We start from the raw sequence: 23,681 nt of genomic DNA on the forward strand, positions 1-23,681 counted from the left end.
GGAAAAACTGTTTTTGGGTCTCAATGCGCACAGCCATTCTAGTTTTTGTAATGTGTGGTCTGTGCAGCCCTTTGAGACTCCTTGTTATTAAAGGCTATCCATATAAACATGGCTTGACTTGTACTTTCCTTGCATTAATACCGAAACTTTGACCCAACCCAATACATTCCGTTTAAAAGGTGAAAAAAACCTGACGAACCACAGCATTACACAGATGAACTGATAAGAAAAACACAGAACACATAAATAGGTCGTGTAGTGGGAACATCAGTTGTGACTCCAACTTGTTTTCAACCTTTTCCAAAACAAAAATGACGATCACCAATTTCACTATTGAATATGATGCGATCAATCAACAAAATACCTTCACAAACGGAGATACAATCAGAGGAAGAATCACGGTGGAGGCATCGAAGGAAACCCGTATCAAATGGCTGATCTTGATAGCCAAGGGGAAAGGAGAAGCTCATTCGTCGGAGGAAGACAACACTTTTAGTGTTTGTCAGAAATATTACTCTGTCAGGGATACCATTTTGGAAGAAGCAAGGCAAGACGGTAATGTAGGAATATCTTTGTTTTTTCCTGCTGAGGCAGCTGTGAACAACCTTTTAAATTTTTGGGCTGTATCGTGTTAAAATATTTGGCTAAAGGGCTGATCCTGGAGACCTAATCAATGCTTTCGTTTTTATGCGGACATCTACGTGTTATATATTTATATTTTGTTTTAAGCACTAAATCTAATACATGGGTTCGACTGAAGCAATATTTTTCAGTATTTTTGTAGTATTTCCGTAGTATTTTGTAGTATAAATATAGTTTTATTTTGTAGTATTTATGCCGCAGTATTTTTGTAGTATAATTGTAGTTTTTACCCAGTACAATCTTTGTAGGATCTGTAATATTTTTTTCTGGTTCATGTAATCGTATCTTTGCAGTATTACAGTAGTAGTGTATATATTTTAAAAAAAAAAAAAAAAAAAAAAAAATATATATATATATATATATATATATATATATATATAGATATTGAAAGATGTAAATCATGCATAGTGATTTCTGGATTTTTCTTTTTAGTTTATCTCTCTCACAGTGAACATGCACCTATGATAAAAATTTCAGACCCCTTCATGATTTCTAAGCAGGAGAAATAGCAAAATAGCAGGGTGTTCAAATACTTATTTTCTTCACTGTATATATATATATATATATATATATATATATATATATATATATATATATATATATATATATATATATGCACATACATATACATACATACATATATATATATTTTTAGTACATATTCCTGGTGTGTTTACGGCACAAGAGTATACGGAAAATGTTAACCTTCATAAATGAATTCAACTGGATGATTTACAGGTGAACCTTTGGCAGAATTGAAAGTTATTGCACAAGGAAGACACGTATTTCCTTTTTCTTTCAAAATTCCCGACAGGTATTTGATTTTTTCCTGTTTTGTTTTGTCATGACTTCACTGTTTTTCTCTAATTTCTGCGTATTTTTTTTATTGACTTTAGCGAAATGCCATCATCGTTCACATGTGCTTTGTGTAGAATTGCTCACAAACTGAAGGCGGAGCTCAAACAACCGATGAAGTTGCGGAAAAAAGCCGAAATCTACTTCAAATTTGTATCCAAACCAACCACGGGCATTTCTAGGCTCATTGTAAGACATGCTTATTTGTTTGTGTAATGAAATGAAATATACAAATGAATTAACAGGAAGTTACCTCTTTTAGGTTCCTTGGCGTGATTACAACACAACAAGTCTTAAATTCTTTGGTTCTGGAACAGTTACAATGGATGTTTACACGGACAAAACAGGGTACAAGCAAGGTAACCATGCTGTATGTCCAGTATCCTGCAAAAGGATTGGGCAATAACCTTTCGACATTTCGCCACATTTCGGGCTTCAAACCTATAGATACAAAACTTAGGATATTTTCGAATAAGTAACAACATTTGAGACAAAGTTAAATAAAATAAATGTATTTATCTTATATTGTGCTGAAAAAAACATTGAAAAGCCAGCTATGCAAAAATATTGGCCCCCTTTAAGTTAATACTTTGTACAACCTCCTTTTTCTGTGATCGCAGCCACAAGTGTTTTAAGTATGTCTTTATAAGTTGCACATCTATTTACTTAGAAGGCATCTCAAGTTCCTAAAGGATTGATGGTTATTGTTTGTGCACAGCATTTTTCAGATCTTACCACAAATGCTCTATACGGATTGACGTTTCGGACTTTGGCTTGGCCATTCTAGCACCTTTAAATTCTCATCTCATCTCATTAGCTGCCTCACTTATCCTCAGTAGGGTCGCGGTGGTGCTGGAGCCCATCCCAGCAATCATCGGGCAGTGGGCAGGGGACACCCTGAACTGGTTGCCAGCCAATCGCAGGGCACACAGGGACAGACAACTCACTCGCTCATTCACACCTAGGGACAATTTGGACCGGCCAATCCACCTGAAATGCATGTCTTTGGAATGTGGGAGGAAACCGGAGTGCCCGGAGGAAACCCACGCAAGCACGGGGAGAACATACAAACTCCGCACAGTAAGTCCGGTAGGTGGATTTGAACCCACACAGGAGGTTCCCAAGACCTTAGAACTGTGCCGCACACGCGCTGACCACTGCGCCGCCGTGCTGCCCCACCTTTAAATTTTTAGTTTTAAAACATTCTATAGCAGATTTTCATCTTATGTTTAGAGTCGTTGTCCTGGTGGAATGTAAACCTTCGACTCAATCTTAGGGCCCGGTCACACAGCCGTTTGCGTCTGTATCGCGGGTAAAATTTTGCGTTTTTTTTTTCCCGTGGTTGCCCGCGATGGAAAATGCGCAAAATTGGCCAACCCGCTGTTCATCGATGGTATGCCCGCAAAACAGACGCCGGCGACTGTTCTGCTTCCTCATCGCGTAATTTCCGCGTCATTTTCTCGTGTGGACCACAGGTATAAAAGCTCCCGAGCCGGTGTTGTGCCCAAATCCGACTCCTACGCACCCCCACGCTAACACGCTAATTTGACGTAATAACACCGCGATACAGGCGCAGAACATGCTATTACCATGCTCCACCCACGATTACCCGCTGAAATTTCCCGTCCTACCCATGTGTAACCACGCCCTGGCCGCGGCCAGAGCACGTCGTTCTGCGTCATTTCCGCGTCATTACCTCGTGTGCCGCCCGCGGTTAACACGTGCTCAAAGTTTTGAGCAGCTCAAAACTTTTTCGCGCGCCCAACCGCGTGTGAATTTCCGACCGCGTGTTAAGCACTGCTGTACCTAGTTTGTATGGCGACCTCAAAGCGTCCAAAAGCGTCCGCCTCACAGGCAGAAATGTCTGGCCGTGATTCAGCCGCAAACGCAAACGGCTGTGTATCCAGCCTTTCACGGGCGTATCGAGGCTGAATCACGGCCAGAAAATTTCTGCCCGTGAAGCAGACGCTGTTGGACGCTTTGAGATCGCGATACAGAGGAGATACAGCCGTGCTTTACACGCGGCAAGAAATTCACACGTGGTTGGCCGTGCGAAAAAGTTTTGCGCTGCTCAAAACTTTAGACCACGGGTAACCGCGGGCGGCACACGAGGTAATGACGCGGAAATGACGCAGAACGACGTACTCTGGCCGCGGCCAGGGCGTGGTTACACATGGGTAGGACGGGAAATTTTAGCGGGTAATCGTGGGTGGAGCACGGTCATAGCACGTTTGTTCTGCGCCTGTATCGCGGTGTTATTACGTGAAATTAGCGTGTTACGCGTGTGACGGTCAAACGCCTTTCTCCGCGTATATACAGCGCGATTTGCTGAGCACACGTCAGTTGTGCTCGAGACGTCAAGGGGTGAACATGGATCCCCGTCACCGTAGTGACCTCGTCTTAATCCATTTTTATTTCTTGACATTTCTATTCATTTCATAACAAGATAATAAAATCAAAATGAAAAACTATTACAATAATAACATATTGGCTTCTTCTTCGGTGCCATAGCTTGATCTTCACGGGACTGTGTCTTGAGCGGTTATGATTTCTACAGCCCGGCTCGGCAGGTTTTATACCCGTGGTCCACACGCGGAAATGACACGTCATCTGACGCGATGAGGAAGCGGAACAGTCGCCGGCGTCTGTTTTGCGGGCATACCACGGATGGACAGCGAGTTGGCCAATTTTGCGCATTTTCTACCGCGGGCAATCACGGGCAAAAAAAAAATCGCAAAAATTTCCCCACGATACAGACGCAAAAGGCTGTGTGACCGGGCTCTCTTGCAGACTCCTACAGATTTTGCCAAAATCGTCCTGTATTTGGTTCCATCCATCTTCCCATCCACTCTAATGAGCGACTGCTGGAGAAAAGTAACCCCAGGGCACAATCCTGCTACCACCATGTTTGACAGTTGGGATGGTGTTTTCAGGGTGATGTGCAGTGTTAATCTTATGCCAAACATAAAGACATATTTATGCAGAGAATGACTAATAGTTGTTTTATGCAGAGATTATCCCATCACAGCTGTATATGCCTGCAGGTCATCAAGTCAAGTCAAGTCACATTTAATTATATAGCCCTTAATCACAAAAATGTCTCAAAGGACTGCACAGGATTACAATTGCACCATTACCTGATCTTAAACCAACATGTGGGCAAGGAAAAACCCAAAACCTCAGCGTGAGGAAAAACGAAACCTTGAGAAGGGGCCTCACAAGTGGTAATCCCCCTTCCAGGATGACCAGGGTGGAATATATTTAGCATTGAGTTACAGTACACAAACATAGTAAACATAAATAAAAGAGAACACTAGGTAACATTATTGAAATTTGTCCGGAGAGTGCATGACAGCAACGACGCCCCCAGCCTGTAAACTAGTCCAGAAAGTCCATGACGGCTATGTTATCATGGACTTCTTGCTTTCTTCTCTATTTTGTTTTCTTCTTGATTGGTCCAAATGTTTAGCGGGACAGCCAGGTCTTGGTTGGTTTGCAGTGTTTTTTTTTAAATTTCTATTTTGATATTATTGCTCACAGAGTGCTCTAGAGGATGTGTAAATGTTGCAAAATCTTCTTGTATCCTACTCCTGCCTTAAACCTACCATAACTTTATCGCTGACCTGCCTGGCATGTTCTTTGGTCTTCATAATGCTGTCTATTCTCCAGTGTCTGCTTTTACAATAGTCTTTGCTAGACACCGTATGCTTGAAAATTAAATGAGCTCAGAATCTTTACTTTTTTCACAATTAATCCAAGCTTACACAATGACATCTTCAATAGAGATGGGGAATAATGGGAATGCTGGTATCTAGTATCAATTATCCATCCATTATCTGCACCGCTTCTCCTCCGTAGGGCCACAGGGTGCTGGTGCCCATCTCGGCTGTCTTCAGTCAGTGGGCAAGGGGACACCCTGAATTGGTTGCCAGACAGTTCACTCGCTCATTCACACCTAGGGACAATTTGAACCTGCCTATTACCCTGACATGCATTTTCTTAGAATGTGGGAGGAAACCGGGGGAAAACATGCAAACTCCACACGGGGAGGCAGTGGTAGCTTGCCTTGAACCCTGAACACCTGCACCGTGGGGCTGCGCGCTAACCACCCAGCCGCCGTGCCACCCTAGTATTAATTAATATATAGACATTTTGCTCAGAAATGTCATGATCATTGAACAATTGACAACACCCCGACAATGAACTTTAGCAACAAACAATTAACAGGTTTACCACAAGAGGGCACTCAAAGACCACTTAGTTTCCCAAAGACTTAACAGTCACTGTATTCAATATTCAGTACGATTCAAAGAATAGTATGTAATTTTGTACAAAATGTGACCATAGACGAAAATCTTCACTCAAGTAATGTCAATAGGTCTCACACTTTCAGACAATTCTTGTTTAAAGCAACAACGAAAGAGGATTCACAATGAGCGTTTGAAAGTTAGAGCCTGATCTGAAGTTCTGCACTTCTCTATTGTTTCCTTTTAGCAAGAAAAATCTAACATGTTAGCAACAAAAGGGCAATTAAAGACGACTCTGTTTTTCAAAGGCAGAACAGCTAGCATGTGATTGTAAATATGCATTTCCAATTATATCCACCCAAGTTTTATATTTTACATACCAAATTATATTGCCGCACTTTTTAAATTGCTGGCCAAGTTGGGGTTTCTAGATGTGCCACATACTCCGGAAAATACAGTAATACCATTTTGAAGTCCAGCCGTTGTTCAGGTATCAACTGGGTCCATCCCTGTTAAGTAATATTTTTCTTTTCATATCTTATGAACAATTTCTCTTTTTCATTGCAGGTGAAACACTCAGAGTACGAGTTGAAATTGTAAACAACTCATCTCGTTCCGTCACGCCAATTTTAAAGTTCTACGTGAAGCAGAATTCCCATGGAAATGGTTTGCAAAGTATTCTTGTAAAAAAGATCTTCCAACTGGAGACCAATGCCGTTGCGTCAAGTGGCAAAGGCACGGTGGTGAAGGCCATCACCATCCCAAAAGGACTGACGCCTTCCATCTTAAACTGCTCCATTTTCCGTCTGGAATACGAGTTGAAGGTAGAAACACACACACACACATATATATATTTTTCGATGTGACCATTCAGGCTGGAATGATTAGTCGATGTTGTCAACAAAAATAGACAAAACAAATAGTCGACAATGAATTCTATTGTCACCAGTGGCTTTTTACCAACAGAGTGAGGTTAATACCAGAACGGAGACAGGACCCACTTGCGTTGCGTTCCTCACAAGCTTTATTGGAAGAAAGAGAAAGGGTAGCGTCCACGATCCAGTGGTTGCTGGACGCGGGAAGCAGGTTGCTCTGAACGCGGAAGTGGGACTTCCGTGGCAAGCGATGGCGGTGTCGGGAACGGGAAAACGGGTCAGTAGCCGGGACAGAAGAGCAAAAACGTGGTCGGGGTTTGAAACAAGTCGTAAGCCAGGAGAGGAGAGTAGACATGGTCGGGGACAAAAGAGGTCGAAAGCCGGTACGGGAGAGTAGACGTGGTCAGCATCAAAAACAGGTCAAAGCCGGGGAACAGACAGGAGCAAAAAACAGGTGTGAGTCATGGTCAAAAAAGGCTTGCCTAGTGTTAACTGAGGTTTACAGACAGACTGATAAAAGGGGACAGATAGGAGTGGGTTTTAATTGGGACAGAGAGACAATCAGCGTCCGAGGAAGTTGCCCCCAAGCAGCGGGCACAGCATGTAAAATGGTACTCACGTACATGCTGTCTGCACTATGTTTGTTCACTGCTCAACAGACACCGCACAAAAACTGAAAACTCGTGCCAACACTACCTCATACGAAAATAATGTTACTCAAGTCTTGTTCTTGCACATGTCGACTGCACTACGTTTAATGCTCAAATTGCACAATGTCTGACCATTTCCTTTTTTTGCACTATGATGTCTATGCTTGCACCAATGTATATGCGGACTATTTTTGCACCATGATGACTTTGCACCAAATGCAATATTGCACAACCGTTACGATACAACGTTATCACGACAACCCTGTATGTAACATCCCACATGCTGACATTGTTGTGTAAATACCATGTAAATTATAACTATAGCCTTATTCCCCTTGTTTTATAACATTATCTTCTCTGTTCCTTTATCTTCTTGCTCATACCCTCACTATGTGTAAAACTGGAGTGTCATGCCCAATTTCGTTGTCACAATATGTTAGCCCATTTGTAACAATGACAATAAAGGTATATTCTATCTATCTATCTATCTATATCAGTAATCATGGCAAGTGAGGCATCTCTACATGAATATAATCTTTGATGACAGTGACCTGTGTCGACATGGAGTGCATGATGACTGCATGAGGGAAAACGAGTGCTTTTATGCTCACAGCCTAATCGGGTTTAAGGTTTGGATGCTGCAGCACCAGCGCCGTACGATTCTTTAGATTCAGTATTGATAAACAATAGGTACAAGTAAGGAAGTAAAGCAGTACAGTAGTGATTCCATGAATATAGAATAGAATAGGTTTTAGTTTAGGGTATAGTGTAATAATAGTCCGTAGTCTGTAATAGTCTGTGTTCTGTGCAACCCTTGTGATTAAGTGCTATACAAATAACATGACATGACTTGATTTGTTCATGTGCAATTGCATCTCTGTCTCGAGCCGTAACATAAACATATATAAATGGCGGCGTCAACATCAAGTACACATGGACCAAAACTTCTAAAGTTTGGAAGCATTTTAGCCTGGATACGTCCAATAAAAAGACTACTTGCGTAGCAGTGGCATGGCAGTAGCTCGGTTACGCACGCACATTTCAAGAGCACGTCAGATATTTCAACAAGAGGGAGTCTGACTCGCCTCACTATGATTCAAATAATATTCTCGCCAATTGTTTGGATTACATGCATTATACATTTTATGCACGTATATTTCACTTTAAAAGACAGCTTGAGCATTATTCCAAACTGTGCCTAGCGGACATATTTTATATTAAATGCGTATAGTTCAAAAAACAAATGTCACTTGTTAAAACTTTTAAAACAACAAACATTCGTTGCAGTTGACAAAATTAAAAAAATTCACATAACATTTGTTTTATTTACTGTTCTCCTGCTGCTAGTGAGACGGTTGGTTCTTGGTTTACAGGGTTAAAAAAATATATTTACTTGATTTTAATTTATTATCTATGTTCCTGTCCCTTAAAAATGGACAAAGGTATTATCATGGGGGGGGGGCAGCACGGCGGCGCAGTGGTTAGCGCATGTGCGGCACAGTTCATGTCTTGGGAACCTCCTGCGTGGGTTCAAATCCAGCTCCAGACTTCCTGTGCGGAGTTTGTATGTTCTCCCCGTGCTTGCGTGGGTTTCCTCCGGGCACTCCGGTTTCCTCCCACATTCCAAAAACATGGATTTCAGGTGAATTGGCCGGTCCAAATTGTCCCTAGGTGTGAATGAGCAAGCGAGTTGTCTGTCCCCGTGTGCCCTGCGATTGGCTGGCAACCAATTCAGGGTGTCCCCTGCCCACTGCCCGATGATTGCTGGGATGGGCTCCAGCACCCCCGCGACCCTACTGAGGATAAGCGGTGTGGCTAATGAGATGAGAGATGAGAGATGAGATTATCATGAGTTTAGGTATATCCTGGCAAAGCACTGCGCCTCAGTATATTCAATAAATGATGGATTCTTCATTGTATTGAACACTTGTGTATTATCCTTTGCCACAAAGTAATGCTAAATTTGAGAAAAAAACTCATAATTATCCCGTTATTTGCTCTGATCAAGTATTAAGAGTTGGTGACTCGTCGACTATTAAAAAAGGGCGTTAGTGGCAGCCCTAATGACTATCAATACTCAAAGTAGATCAATCTTACTACCAAGTTCTTGATTTAATATAATTAACTTCCTGTGTAAAAAGGTCGTGTTTATTGTCTGAATATAAACAAGCACAATTTCCACAGGCCCAACTGAACATCAAATACGCAGCGGACAAAGGGATCACGATCCCGATTGTTGTCCTTCCCGATGTGCGACCACAGCCAAGTCCGGCGGCGTTTGACTTGCGGGTGTCCGGGAGCACCCGCAACCCAAATTTGAGCATCACACCCCAAGAAAACGCAACACGCTCCCAACCTTTGGACTCCCCTCCTTCCTATCAAACCTTGTTTCCTTCCTAGTGGGGTTGGGACATGCAGTGGTACCTCTTTGTACGAGCACCTATGCACTTTTTTTTTAACAAAAATCAACCTCGCTTTATGAAGGAAAATCCAGTTCACGAGCAGTCCCAGTTGCTACCACTAGAGACCTCTCATCGCTCGTGACTGCTCGTTGCCATCAGTTTGGTTCAGTTTGCACATGTGCCTCCCGCCGTCAGGCACCTAATTCCGTTGGTTTTACCTGTACAGTACCTGTATTCTGCAGCAAAGTCCATTTAATCGCATCTCTTTAATTACATTTAATAGCATCTCCTTTTTGTGACTTTTTGTGACTTTGACCATGAGTTCCAGTACAAAAAACCATAAGGTGTCTGAGAAAAAAAGGAGAATTCTTAAAATTGAAATAACTCAATAAAATAATGAACCCAATGAACTTGACATTATGAGATTATTAAAATGTCTCTCTGAATATGTAGTCGTGCTTGCATGAGTTTTTCAGTAATAAAAGAAACTCAAGTGCATTGTTCGAGTGACTGACTATGCCAAATACAATCAGGAAGGAGCGAGTGCTGATCACAAAGCCGCCAGAGAATTTTTCACAGCGCTGCGCTGCCATCATTTCCGAATGAGGGATATATTTCTGTTGCAAAGAGGACAAACCAGAGGAGTTGGCGACCACAAAGCAGATTAGAGACAAGCTAGCTAAGGGGCAAGAAGTTGCCGCTTTCTTTGAAAAGCAAAGACATCAAGAAAAAATTGCAACGAGTCGTTCGACAGATTTTTTTTAAATGCCGGTTGTCTTTTGCATTTCTGTAAAATTTTGAAGGGCAAAAACAAATTTTCTTGGATAACTTTTTTTCAAAAGACGTGTTAAAAGTGTAGCGTTAAGAGTTGAGTTGTCCTTACGGCAACTGTTTTTCTTTAAAAAAGAAAAGATACTGTGTAAAGTGCAATACGAGGCCAAAAACGTGTCTTAGTTCATTAGGAAGTGATCTACATCACTAGTTTGTGTTTATTTGAGCTTTAAGATGAAAGGGGTAGCGACATAATACTACTCCCGGGTTTTACGTCACTTCCGGTTCCACCAGCTCAACATAAACAGAGACTTCAATGACTGATAGGACTGTTGCATGTCCAATCCATCCTCATCGATGTTGAAGGATTAACAAGGCAATTCCATAAGTTTTTATATGATATATACACAACTATACCTTGTAATAGATCAGAAAGATGTAAAGTTTATGCACTCTACCTTCGTAAAATTATTGGCATAAGGCCTCAACGCATTGTATTGTACTTTTGCATTTTTTACTATCCGGAGAAGGACTTAACGTTTCAATTTCACATCCTTCGTGGTAAAGGATTTTATACATTTGACTATAAAGGATTTTATACGGTTGAACACAAGTTACATTTATTGAGTGCAGTGAAGATTTTCACCGAGTAGGCTATAGTTCAATGACAGGTCGTGTCGTTCAGAATGCAGAATATTTTGTCTAGTTCTGTTGATAACAGGACTCTGATGGAGGACGGCAGACGATGTTTTGAGAACAAGGCCCTGATGACGTAGAAACGCTCGATGTTGTTTTGGTTAATTCCAGACCTCGCAGCGCTCTTCTCCAAGGTGGTGGAGCCTGGGGGGCTTAACTGGCACGCCCATGGGAGGAGTCGGCGCGCCGTTGTGCGGGGAGAGGGTGGCCAATGAGAGGAAAGCGAGAGGACTTCAAAAAAGGCTCGGCAGAAACTCCGACGACACTAATTCGACTAACTCAGGCATTTTAAACCGAATTTTTTAAACCTTTTAAACCAGCTCGGTGGCCTTGTGGGTAGGGCGCCCGCTCTGAGACTGGGAGGTCGCTGGTTCAAGCCTCGGTCGAGTCATACCTAAGACTTACAACATTGGTACTCATTTCCTCCCTGCTTGGTGCTCGGCATTAAGGGTTGGAATTGGGGGGTTTGGTCACCTAATGACTCCCAACATAGCAGTTGGGTCTAAAATGGCGGCGCCCTGTTCGGCTGCGGCTACATCAGCTCGTTACGGTTTAACTGTGCGGGTCAGATGTATCGACATTTCGTTCTGTGTGCATGGCACAAGAATGACAATAAAAGTAAATTCTATTCTATTCTTCTTCTCTATTTTGATGAAGTACACCATGTTTCATGTGAAAATGTCGGCTTTTCTTGTCCACGGGGAAATCAGGAACGGACGGGTGGAAAACGGGTGAACAAAGCGGGACCGACGGGAGTCAGAGTCAGAATGCTTGCCTTGTAGAAACAGATGATCGCTGACGGAATGGCCACAGGCGAGTGAAAGGACGGAGCTTAAGTAGGACGGGGAACCAATCAGAAAGCCAGCAGCGGCTGGCGCCAAATGAGGTGAAAATAATCAGTCATCATGACAATAAGAGTGGCAAGATACATAAGGTACCGAGACAACATTTGTTTGAGACCTTGAATTGTTATTTCAGTTATTTTGTTTGAACAGTTACAAAGAAGTTGCATTGTCTTCATTCCCCTAAACCTACAGAATGTGTGTAATATCCTTTCTTCAAAATACCGAAATGCATTCAGTGTAAAGATGTAAACTGCTTACCATTTCAGTGATCAGTCTGGGAATGTGAGGCATTTGTTTTTTTGTAGTCTGAGTGGTTCTCTGCAATTTTTAGCATCTTACTTGTGAGGGCCAACTGCTTCAAAAAATGCTTCATCGGATGAGATTTGTAAAAACACACTGAGGTTTAAGATCAAGCCTAGAGACATCTGACCGACCCCAAGCCCAATGAACTTGACATTATTAAAATGTGTCACTGAATATGTAGTCATGCTTGCATGAGTTTTTCAGTAATATTAGATTTATTAATTATTCATCACATTATTACTTTGATAATCACAGTATTCATTTAGTTGTTGTAAATGCACTTTATGCTCATCCTTGTAATTGAATGAAGTATTTACTCGCTTTATTCATTTGGTGTTTTGATGTATCCTTTCATTCAGTACTTTACCAGCAATGATTCTAAGTGGTGTTTTGATAAGTCTGCATTAATCTCATCATACCACCTACAAAATCCAGTTTTAACAAAGGTTTTTCTTGAAGATGTCACTCCCTTAGTGGCATAACTTTTATGAGGGTCAAACAGAGTTGCCGGACACAACCGAATGTTTGATCTTACATTACACAGTCCAGCGTTTTTCCGAATTGCTCAGTCCACAATTCACGTTTCACTATGTTCTGTATACTGTTACCCACTGCTGAATCCATTGGACCCTGCTCATCCTGAAAGGGGGAATACCACTTGTGAAGGTTTATTTTCCTCATGCTGAGGCACTAATACGCATTTCACTGTTTAGGTGTAGCAAACACCTGTTCTCTTGGGCAAGACCTGTAAGGGGCGATGATGCTTCGTAGGACCATGCCCTACAAACTAATGTAGGCTGCAGTTAATCATGGCTGAAGAAGAAATGCAATGGCAAAGTGAAGACGCCAGAGGGCAGGGTCAGTGCGGTCTTGTTGAGGATTATGGCAACAAAATCAAGCATTTACTAGCACTTCCCCTAAAATTCAAGCACTTTCTATCCTTCAAAATACATTAAAATTCATGCATTTTAACGGAATTTAGGCACCCGTACGAACCCTGTCGATGGTTCAGGTTTTTCGTTTAATACTTAAAACAATATTGATGTTTTAATTGACAATATTTTTAACCACTATTAGGTGCTACATAATACACACTGATCTTTTAACTCTGTTGCAATCGTAATACAAACAAACAAAAGGCTGGGGCAAAACACTCTCGTTGAACTGCAGTATATTCCCTTCGATAGAACACCAAAATGCTTGAAAAACTTAAGATTTAATATCCCACTCTTCCGAAAGAATTTGACGGGTGGCAATTACGACAGAGGAATAAGCTCATTGGGGTCGAAGAAGTGAAAATTCACAAAAAGCCCAAAATACATCTTTGGAGATCATTTGACGGTTGTAGGCCGGGTCAGTGCTTGTCGCATTTGCTCTTGTCGCATTTGTCAGCGTTGGTGGAACAAATAAATTTGTTTGCTATGCCGCAAAGGTCAGTATCCCAGAGTAGATCTACAAGTAAACACAAAACGGTGTGACATTCAAAATCAATCCTCAACTAGTATTCAGTCCTTTTAAGAATCCGAATCATAGTTAAATCAAATGTATATATTGATGAATAGAACGCAATACCATCGTCCTCGATTTCCACGCAATTCCCAGGATTGTCGTTGGCATTGAAAGCAGTGAAACCGACTTTGGAGCCATCCGTCCAGAAGAAATTTTCAGGCTGAAACACAACAAAACTGGTTTCTATGAATTGTCCTCACCATCTTTGAAAAGTACCTGCATATAACGGCAGTCGCGAATTTCAGTTGCCCCAAAAAAACACGCCTGAAATCCATACATCTTGTAATGAATTGGCATAGAGAAGGCATGTCCAAAGTCCAGCGTGGGGGCAAGTTACGGCCCGCGATCACATTTTTACTGGCCCGCGGCCTCTGTCATAAAATTAATCATAGGTGCCCAGCCAATAATGTTGACCTAGAAAATGAATTTGGACAACAACAAAAAAAAATCAACATTGCTCAGATGATGTCAGTAGCCGTTTGGCCACCTTGCTCTTGGCTTTCTGTGAAAATGTTAGCCTACCCCATTTCTGACCTAGAAACTGTAAATAAAAAAAGGAAAGTTGACTGTGAGGGCCGCCGCATCCAAGACAAGTGAAAACTGAAGTATTTTTTCCTGAAATCCAAAACAACTGCATCTGCCTAAATTTCTATGAGACTGTGGTTGTATTTGGCTCAAGTCAAGTCATGTTTATTTGAATATAATATCAAGACGCACTCCCAGAGAAAACATGCTACAAAAAGCTAACTGGAAAAGAATGCTCTGAAAAGGTGAAGCTACTTGAAGCTGTTTTAACTGCACGGCAACGCTTTTTCATGAGACCCTCCATGTCAAATGGAAATCATGGCGGCGCCCTGTTCGGCTGCGGCTGCATCGGCTTGCAACGTTTTTTTTACACGTCGGCCATAAAATCCAGTCTTCGACTCAGTTTTGATGGCGCACAAAGTCGGCTCGAACTGCAGATTAAGATACGATCGCAGTTTTTTTTGCTGGATATGCGATCATCCAGACATCAAGCGCTCGGTGTTTATTAGCCACGGACTGCTATGTCAACAAGACCCAGCGGCCTACAAAACAGCGAAGCAGAGTGGCAAGACAGCGGCGTGACCGCCGAACGAGGACATCAAGCGCTCGGTGCTACGACCACTCGACATCAAGCGCTCGGTGCTACGACCACTCGGGAGTGTTTATTAGCCACGGACTGCTATGTCAACAAGACCCAGCGGCCTACAAAGCAGCGAAGCAGAGTGGCAAGACAGCGGCGTGACGAGGAAGCGGGCCGGGCTAACAGCTAGGCTAAAGGCTAACCCCTCTAACATCCATTTTGCTCTCCAACGTTTGCTCTCTGGACAATAAACTGGACCAGTTAACAACTGGAAGTGGCATCGAACCGCGAAATGACGAACTGCTGCGCTAAAATTCTGACGAAGACATGGTTAAATCTTATCTATCCCGGCTGACGTTCAAAGAACCTGTGCGGGTCAGATGTATCGACATTTCGTTCTGTATACACGTGTACACGAATGACAATAAAGTAAATCTGAATCTGAATCTTAATCTGACAATGGTGAGCTACGAGGTCGTGACACTGATCGCCAAGCACTGAGAACCTTTCACAGAGGGTGAGTTTATGAAAGTCTGTTCAATGAATGCCAGGCTTAAGAGTCGAGCCTCACACATTTTTGGGGGAAAAATTTGGACACCCCTGGCATAGAGAAAAGTCAAGTACCGTAATTTTTGCACTATAAGGCGCATCTGAAATCCCCAAACTGACCAGAAATTTGAAAGTATATATCGCAGAATAAGTTGGGTAAAATTGTGAATGCACACAGTAATCATAGGTGTGCGTTACTACATGAGGTTTTAGCATAGAAACCGTATTCGTGCAACAATTGATAAATAATACTCATTGCTTGCTAAAGTTGCATAACATTGTATCCATTGGGATTGGAACCCTTATAGCAGCGATGAACAGAGGGGGATAGTTACGAGTTACATTTACTCAAGTCAGTTTTGGGACTTTTTGTACTTCCAATAGTATTTTTATATCACTATACAGTACTTTTTACATTTACTTGAGTAGATTTTTTTAAGAAAAACTGTACTCCTACTCTGCTACATTAGGGCTACACTGAACTCGTTACTTAAGTCCCCTCCACGTAAGTATGCGTCAGCCTGTCCCTGACATTGCTAAGGCTCGTTTATTTATTTTGTCAGAGACCTCGTTTATTTTATTTAGATTTTACCAGTGACCCAAAAATACACCACGTGGCACTTGTGAGCAAGGCTAGGAAGGTTTTTTTTATATAGCTGTATCCTCACACACATAGATATATATATATATATATATATATATATATATAAATATCATTATCACACTATTTTTACTCACAGTGCGCCAGAAACCCGGATTTGCATAGTGCATTTTATCCTGTATTGTGATCGATTTGACACAGACAATTGTTAGAAGAAATTCAAAGCGCGCACCTCAATTGCCTCGTGGAGTCCAATCCAGACATCTGCCCCAGGGTCCGAAGTTTCCTCTAGCATCAATTCGCGAATGACTGCGTATTCCAAGGCGCTACTGAACGAAGCCAGATTTCCACCAAGAACATTGCAGACGCTCTACAAATAGACATGAGAAAAAAGTCAATTCTGCTTTGGGATAGCAAAACGACCGTATCGAGATCTTCCTTACCTCCGCATCGGCAAAATCTCTTTGATTATTTTGGAAGATGAAACATTTGCATCCTAATTGAGTCCAGCCTTTAGGACAGCACTTGTTGTCTGCAATTGTTGTTGAAAAAAAATAGATTGACTCAATCTGGTAGAAAATGCCAAAATAAAAAAGCAATGATAAAAGGGTGGGCGGATCGATCCAAATGTCATTATTTTTTATACGGAACAAGTACTTGTATTGGATCAATAATATTGTCTCGGGATCTATACTGTCTTTTCGTTTTAACTATCACTATTACAAAGTTGTGAGTTCAGGGGTGTAACAATTGTTTAAGGTGAAAATTCAAGGGCCAACTATTCATTCTTTGAACAGTCTTCAATAAATTCATCCTGAAAAATTTGCAGCGTTGGCGATCAGCCTCGGGACCTCTTAGCTCACCTTTGTAACGCTTTCATTTGACTCGCAAGGTTTCGTAAAAAAGCATTGCTGTGCCGTTAAAACAGCTTCCAGTTGCTTCAACTTTACAAAGCATTTGTTTCCAGTTAGCGTTTTGTCGTCACTCTGTTTCATCTGGCAGTGCCTCGAGATATTATATTCTTTGAAAACGGCAACAGCCTTTTGGAAACAGTTGTTTTGGATTTCGGTGAAAAATACGTCAATTTCCACCTGTCCTGGAATGGGCAGTCCTAACAATCAACATTCTATTTTTTTTTTTTTACAGACGCCATGTCAGACATGGGGTTGTTTAAAATTCTCGAAGGGAAAGGTGGCCAAAAGGGCTACTGCCATCATCTGGTCAAATTGTGCTTTATATTTCTTTTTATGCAAATTGATTTATACTGCAGTCAACATTACTCGCAGGCCACATATAAATTTTATGACAGAGACCGTGAGACTAGTAAAAAATTGATCACGGCCCGTACTGTCACGGTTGCCCATTGCCCTCACTTGGCCCCGCCCGTTTGGCGCCAGCTGCCGCTCGTTGCCTGATTGGCTTCGCTCCTATTTAAGCCAAGCGCTCTCACTCACCCCTTATCAGTCCGTCAACGAACCTCTGTACCCGCAAAACGTGTGTTTTGACTCTGTCAGGTATCGATCCCGTCTATCTTGTCCTGTTTGATATCTGACTCCAGTCTCCAGTGTTTGGTATCCATTCCGTCTGTCTCGTCCTGTCTGATATCTGACTCCAATCTCCAGTATCGGGTATCGATCCCGTCTATCTCGTCCTGTTAAATATCTCTCCAGTCTCCAGTGTCTGGTAGCTATCCCGTCTGTCTCGTCCTGTTTGATATCTTGTTACAGTCTCAGGTATCCGGTATCGATTCCGCCTGTCTCATCCTGTCTGATATCTGACTCCTGGCTCCAGTATCTGGTATCGATCTTGTCTGTCCCATCCTGTCCGGTATCGACCCCATCTGTCCGGTATCTGCTCGTGTATCTGGTATCGATCCTGTTTGTCCCGTCCTGTCCGGTATCGACCCCATCTGTTTGGTATCTGCTTGAGTATCTGGTATCGATCTCGTCGGCCTCTGGCTTCCTGTTTTTCCACACCGGACTTCTGTCTTACTTCTTCCGCCCAGCGATCGACGTATCACTGGCGTTTGTGTTCACGCGCATGATTGCCCCATTCCCGTAAAATAAAGCTTGTGTGAAAACTTTACGCATCTGGGTCCTCCTCCTGTTCTGGTTCTGACACGTACTTTTGACATGCCTGTGTTAGTGGGCCATTAGATGATACACACATACAGACATACATAGAGATTTTTAATTTTGTTACTGTACATTAAAAACTTTTATACAGCACTTGGAGTCAAGATTTGTTGCTTTAAAAGTACTATACAAATTCATTATGGTTTGAGATATTTCTTTCAAATTTGTTTCTACACTTTACTTGCATTACTGTCTCCATTTCAAACTATTGTGTGCCTTTCTGACATTCTTATACAGAATTTGCATTTTCATTACATTGCTGCCTATTTTTGGTTTGATTCTCTTTACTTCTGTCCTAAATCCGTAATTTGGTAAAAGGTTTTTATTTTTTAAAGCCTTAAAGGTTTTGAACAATGTATTGCTTGGACTTTCTGACTTTATTATGCAATGGAAGGTACGATAATTGTCATGTTGACCTTGTTGTGTTGGAATTTTAGTTCCATTGCTGCTTTTTGGTAGGACTCTTTTTAAGGCGGCAACTAAAGATTATTTTAATCATCAATGAGTCGGTCGATTATTTTTTCGATGAGTAGAATAATCAGGTTTTTTTAAAACACATTTTTAATTACCTCTATTCAAATATTAATGTTTGGGACAGATAGAAAATAACTCCACGGAACTCCAGAATATTCCATTATATAAATAAAGTATTTTTCAATAGCCTAACAATAGACAAATACACACAAATGTATGTTAAACACTTGCAAAGATGTAAGATTTTTTTTTTACATAATGTGCAAAAAAAAAAAAAAAAAAAAGAGGCAACATTGGAGTAAGTACTTTCTCGGATGTCACCTTATTGTACATTGAAGGTTTTTAAAGCACTTTAAGTTTCATTTACTGTAGGTGTCTTAGAAGTTCCATATAAATACATTTGGATTTGGGTCAAGATAACCTCAAGGTCTTGAAGTGCCCTCTGCTGGACCAACATGCTACTACACGTTTGTCCCAGGATCAAAAGGAAATTCAATGAATAAGGGTCCCGAGTGCCGCATAAACTGTGCAACACAACAAATCTATGATGAAATAAGCAAGTTTAATTGATATTTTTTGACGTGTTGTTGCAGCCCCAGACACTTTTTTGTTCGTAGTAGAAACATTTCTTCATACTGTTAAACTATGCAACGGGCTATTCATTTATTCATCGATCATGAGCTTTTCAAGCAGATAATATCGGTAGTGTGTAAATATCGGCAGACACCGGCCTTTGTTTACTTGGTATCGGATCAATACGAAAGTTCCCAGTTCTTAATGCAGTGATTTTATTGTTTTTAAAGGCGTCGTTTTAGGTGTCCTTAAAAAGTTGAAAGTTAAATATTTCGTCGATTACTTATGTGTTAACCATACCCAACTGATGCCCGTATGCTTTGTTTTCCATTGTGCCGATCAGTTTCCATCCTACTTTTATATGAGCTGTTCAGAGCGGAACACATTGGGTTAGCGGAATGGGGGATCTGGTAAGTGCCGGAGAAAGAGAGCATGCTTGTTTTTATTTCCATTTGTCAATGGAGCCTAAAAATAGTGAATAGGGCTGCACGATTAACCGAAATCGACATTGTGTAATCGCGAGACACTGCGGTTTGAGCCTTGTGTCAGCAGACAGCAACCCTGACAAGGCTCCCCAGAGAAGGGAGATGTTCGGTGCAAGCTTCGTTTCCTTCTCGTTTGTTGACTCTGGGACTGTGTTTACGGAGTTTGTCATGACACTCAATGAGCTCACACGGTGGGTGTGGCATAGTGTGGTGCTTGCAAACTTTGAATTGCCTTTATTGGCTTGTGCCATTATAAAAACTTGCCTCTGATTGTTCGGTGCTTTTAGATTTTGAGCATTAACAATTGTGGTTGGGCAAAACTCCATCACTCACTACAAAACCTTAAAACCTTGATGAGCAGATAGTTGCCTTGCATGGCTGACACTGCTATCGATTAGTTAGTGTGTGTAAAAAGGGTAAGTGTGAAGCACATTGTAAAGCGCTTTGGGAGGTCTTCATTGACTTAAAAAGGGCTATTTAAATGCAAAACATTTACATTTTCCCAATAAAGCACGTATGTATGATTTACCCTTGTGTTGTCTTCATTTTCAGGACTATTTTTTGTACTTTTTTAGATAGAAATTTATCAAAAACAAAATGTATTTTGTCTACTGTTGGGACAATCTAAAGGAGAGAAAATTTAAAGAATTTAAAGGGATTTGTATGGGTTTTTTACAACAGAGTGGCAAATCATTTTGACCCAAGGACAACCGGAGGGTTACGTACTCACAATAACAAAACTAGCACAGAAAATGCACTTTTCTTTTAACATAAAAAATCGCATTGAAACTGCAAATTTGTCTGAAAAATGGCGAAATAGGTTATTTTTTCCCCCTCAAAAAATCGTGCAGCCATAATGTTGAAAGTAAGAGAAGGCCAGCTTATAGTTATGTCCAAACCCTAATCCAAACTCTCAAACAGATGACAAGAGAGGAGTTTATTCAAGCGCATCGAATAAATCCCTGTACTTGCACACGCACCATGAACAGGCTGCAATCATGACTTTAAGCCAGGAGATGGCGTCAAAGAGTAACACATTTAAATTCCGCACCCCATCTTTAAGTATCTATGAGAAATAGCTACTGACCTTTATCTTTACCGCTTCTTGGGCTCTGTAAAGAAGAACATGTAATCTCAATCTTACAGCATTAAAAGAAAAATTCAAAATATGATTTCTTTTGACTTACACTTGCTGTCACCAGTGCGACGACCATGCAAAGTAGGATACACGTGCGAAATGCAATTGCCATCTGCGCGGTGAAAGAAAGATCCTGTGTCAATTGGCATTGTCCTCATCAGTGGTTTGGGAAAAACGAATGGATATCTTTCAAGACAGCACTCCCCAAGAGGGCCGCTAAACATGGCAACAAGATCAGGTCCTGGAGAAACTAGCTGAGGTGCTGGAAGAGCACCCACAGGGCATCAAGAAATTACCAGCAGGGAGCCACACCAGCTTTGTCAAGGGGGAGGAGAAAACCAAGACCCTTTTTCCCCGACCAGGAGTGGGACATGAGAGTCAATCTCAAAAGGCAGCCTCGGTTCCTCATGGAGATCACAAAAACATCTCTCTGCTTGTCATTGTGGTGCGGTCCACCAAAACAAGAGCAGTGCACCTCATGGAATTCACAGTGCCATCAGTAGGGGAACCCGAGGCCGCCTCAGAGCGCAAAAAAGCAAAGTACTCAGACCTGGCTGCTGAGTACCCGGAAGCTGGTCGGAAAGCGACAAACTACCGGGTGGAGGTCGACTGCCGAGGCTACATGGGGCTGTCAGCCACATTCCTCCTGAAGGACACAGGAGTGACAGAACCAGACCTGGCAGAGGAGACCAAGAAGAGCAGCTTTTGGCTCTAGCTGTGGAGGAAAGACAGGAGCTGAGGGAAGATCACCAAAACCCAGAAAACAGACGCAAAAGGGGGAACGTCTATCAGTTGCAGAGGGTGGCAGGGTCCCTGCCACTGCTCCACCACCAGGAGACGATTAAAAGAGAAAAACGTTGACATTTGCTGAAGATGCAATGCCAAGCAGGAAACACCGAATAGCTGGAGATTCATTTTCAGATTTCAGTCATATTGAAGGAAAATTCTTGATGAGTCCTAATTCTTGATAAATCTTGCGTGGGTACAAGAAGCAAGTCAAAATCGTGTGCAGTGGTTACCTTTGCAGTCTTGGTGCGCGATGCTGGCACGCAAAGGGCAAGCAGTCCTTTTATTGTCAAAAGGAAACATTAAACAATTAAACCAAGTCAGGAGGTGCTACAAAAATTGTTCTCATTCCATCTTACACTTTGAGGTTTTTCTTTTAGCAACTCCCTCACACACCCAACACATTATCATGCTGGACGTAACGCTATAATTGAGTTATGGGCTTGGCCGTCATTGAATAACTTCTTTGTTTTTTGTTGGAGCTCTGTGGCATTGAGACGCAAGTAACATTTTTGTTTTCTTTTTCAAGCACTCATTTGTCAACATTGAGTGTTTACAGGCTATGATATTTTAGGTAGTGACGCTCGACAATGGCCAAAATTGTGACGGATGAGCAATGATGCAAAGGGTTCTTGAATACTAAAGAGTAATGGTGAACATTTTTGGAAAATATCTGTGTTAGTTAAAATAGTCTTTCTTTTTGTCAATTTATCTTGGGTTTTTTTCTCTTTCCTTCTTTCCTTCTCTCTCTCTCTCTCTCTCTCTCTTTCTCTATCTTTGTTTCTCCCTCTCTTTCTCTCGCTCTCTCTCTTTCACTAACTTTCCTTCATTCGTTTCTGTTTCTCTGTTTAGTTCTTACGTCATTGGTTCGTTTCTTTCTTTCTTTTTGATTCTTTTATATTTTTACCTATTCTCTTTCTCATTTTTAATTTATTTCTTTCTGTTTTGCTCCTTCTTTCTTTTTCCCTTTATTTCTCTTTTTCTCTCTTTTTCTGTCTCCTTTGGTCTTCCCCCTTTCTCCATCTCTCGAATTTTTTTCTTTCTCTCTCTCCCCCCTCTCCCCCCCCCCTCTCTCTCTCTCTCTCTCTCCCTCTGTCTCTCATTTTCTCTCCCTCTTTCTCCGTCTCCTGCTTTCTTTCTGTCTCTCTCTCTCACTATTTCTTCCTCTCGCTATTTATTTTTCTGTCTCTTTCTTTTTTTACTTGTTCTCATTCCTCCTTTCTTTTTCTCAGTATCTAATTTTCTGTCTGTCTGTCTTTCTTTCTTTCTTTCTTTCTTTCTTTCTTTCTTTCTCTCTTTCTTTCTTTCTTTCTTTCTTTCTTTTTCTGGTTTCTGTGCCAGTTCGTTGGGCTGGGCCTTGACTAAACAAACACCTGTTGGCACATTCCTTAGTATTTTAATGACTTGGCCATTATGAATTTAAATACACTCCTATCATTAGTTCCCACACCTTGTTTTATCATTGATTAATGATCATTTTAATGCAAACTGATTTAAGTTTAAAACATGGAAAAAAGTGTCAAAATGAAATAGTTTACCATAAAAAAAATGATCAAATGAATAGTCACTTTTTTGAAAAATAAGATCAATTTGGAGCCCTTTTTATGTTTGGATGAGAGGTAATATCGGGTCTATCGACCCAGCCAGCAAGTATTGAAACTCGATCTGACCCGAACCCGACTAACTAACTTGGTTGACTATTACAGGTGCATTTAATTTATTCAACTCACGTTATATTGTTTACTGCTGTAGTTGTTTTATTCTATTGTTTACTCTTTATTTTGTGGCACTTCAAGTATAGGACAAATGTGTTGCTGGCAAGGTGCAATAAATATTCAAAGGTTCTTTAACACAACTACCTGTCTGTTTTTCTCTATTCACTCAAATACTGCTCAGAAAATTTCAAATAATTTGACAAACAATTTATTTTTAAAGTAACGGAAATAGATACTTTCCTGGTGACTAGTGACTTTTACTATTGAGTAACTCTGTTACTAACTCAGTTACTCTTCGAAAGAGGTTGTGAGTAACTATATAGTA

The 23,681-nt window shown here is 41.3% G+C and overlaps 2 protein-coding genes across 2 annotated transcripts; one reads left to right on the forward strand and one right to left on the reverse strand.

Moving 5' to 3' along the window:
- The first annotated feature begins 234 nt into the window (after positions 1 to 234).
- On the forward strand, positions 235 to 9,960 carry LOC148365629 (arrestin domain-containing protein 3-like). Its single transcript, XM_088335064.1, has 6 exons — positions 235 to 555; positions 1,381 to 1,456; positions 1,539 to 1,686; positions 1,760 to 1,856; positions 6,312 to 6,568; positions 9,454 to 9,960. Exons 1-6 carry the CDS (start codon positions 312 to 314, stop codon positions 9,667 to 9,669), a joined length of 1,038 nt encoding a protein of 345 aa, XP_088191190.1. The 5' UTR covers positions 235 to 311; the 3' UTR covers positions 9,670 to 9,960.
- A 2,979-nt stretch (positions 9,961 to 12,939) lies between these two features.
- On the reverse strand, positions 12,940 to 21,983 carry LOC148365630 (galactose-specific lectin nattectin-like). The gene is made up of 7 exons (XM_088335065.1): positions 21,875 to 21,983; positions 20,905 to 20,967; positions 20,805 to 20,829; positions 16,494 to 16,582; positions 16,283 to 16,420; positions 13,859 to 13,955; positions 12,940 to 13,738 (listed from the first exon to the last, which is right to left on the reverse strand). Exons 2-7 carry the CDS (start codon positions 20,965 to 20,967, stop codon positions 13,641 to 13,643), a joined length of 510 nt encoding a protein of 169 aa, XP_088191191.1. The 5' UTR covers positions 21,875 to 21,983; the 3' UTR covers positions 12,940 to 13,640.
- Between the last annotated feature and the right edge of the window lie 1,698 nt (positions 21,984 to 23,681).

The sequence above is a fragment of the Urocampus carinirostris genome, chromosome 5, assembly GCF_059441175.1.
Source record: "Urocampus carinirostris isolate Australia breed hairy pipefish chromosome 5, RoL_Ucar_1.0, whole genome shotgun sequence".
Lineage (NCBI taxonomy): Eukaryota > Metazoa > Chordata > Actinopteri > Syngnathiformes > Syngnathidae > Urocampus > Urocampus carinirostris.

Bases quoted from the DNA above. Each gene is read 5' to 3' on its own strand.
- LOC148365629 (XM_088335064.1), top strand. From the start codon at position 312: ATGACGATCACCAATTTCACTATTGAATATGATGCGATCAATCAACAA. The intron at 1,687-1,759 runs GTAAGACATGCT...TACCTCTTTTAG, and splicing joins CGGGCATTTCTAGGCTCATT to GTTCCTTGGCGTGATTACAA. The intron at 1,857-6,311 runs GTAACCATGCTG...TTTTCATTGCAG, and splicing joins CAAAACAGGGTACAAGCAAG to GTGAAACACTCAGAGTACGA.
- LOC148365630 (XM_088335065.1), bottom strand. From the start codon at position 20,967: ATGGCAATTGCATTTCGCACGTGTATCCTACTTTGCATGGTCGTCGCA. The intron at 16,421-16,493 runs GTAAGGAAGATC...GTCTATTTGTAG, and splicing joins GAGATTTTGCCGATGCGGAG to AGCGTCTGCAATGTTCTTGG. The intron at 13,739-13,858 runs GTATTGCGTTCT...GTTTACTTGTAG, and splicing joins CGTGGAAATCGAGGACGATG to ATCTACTCTGGGATACTGAC.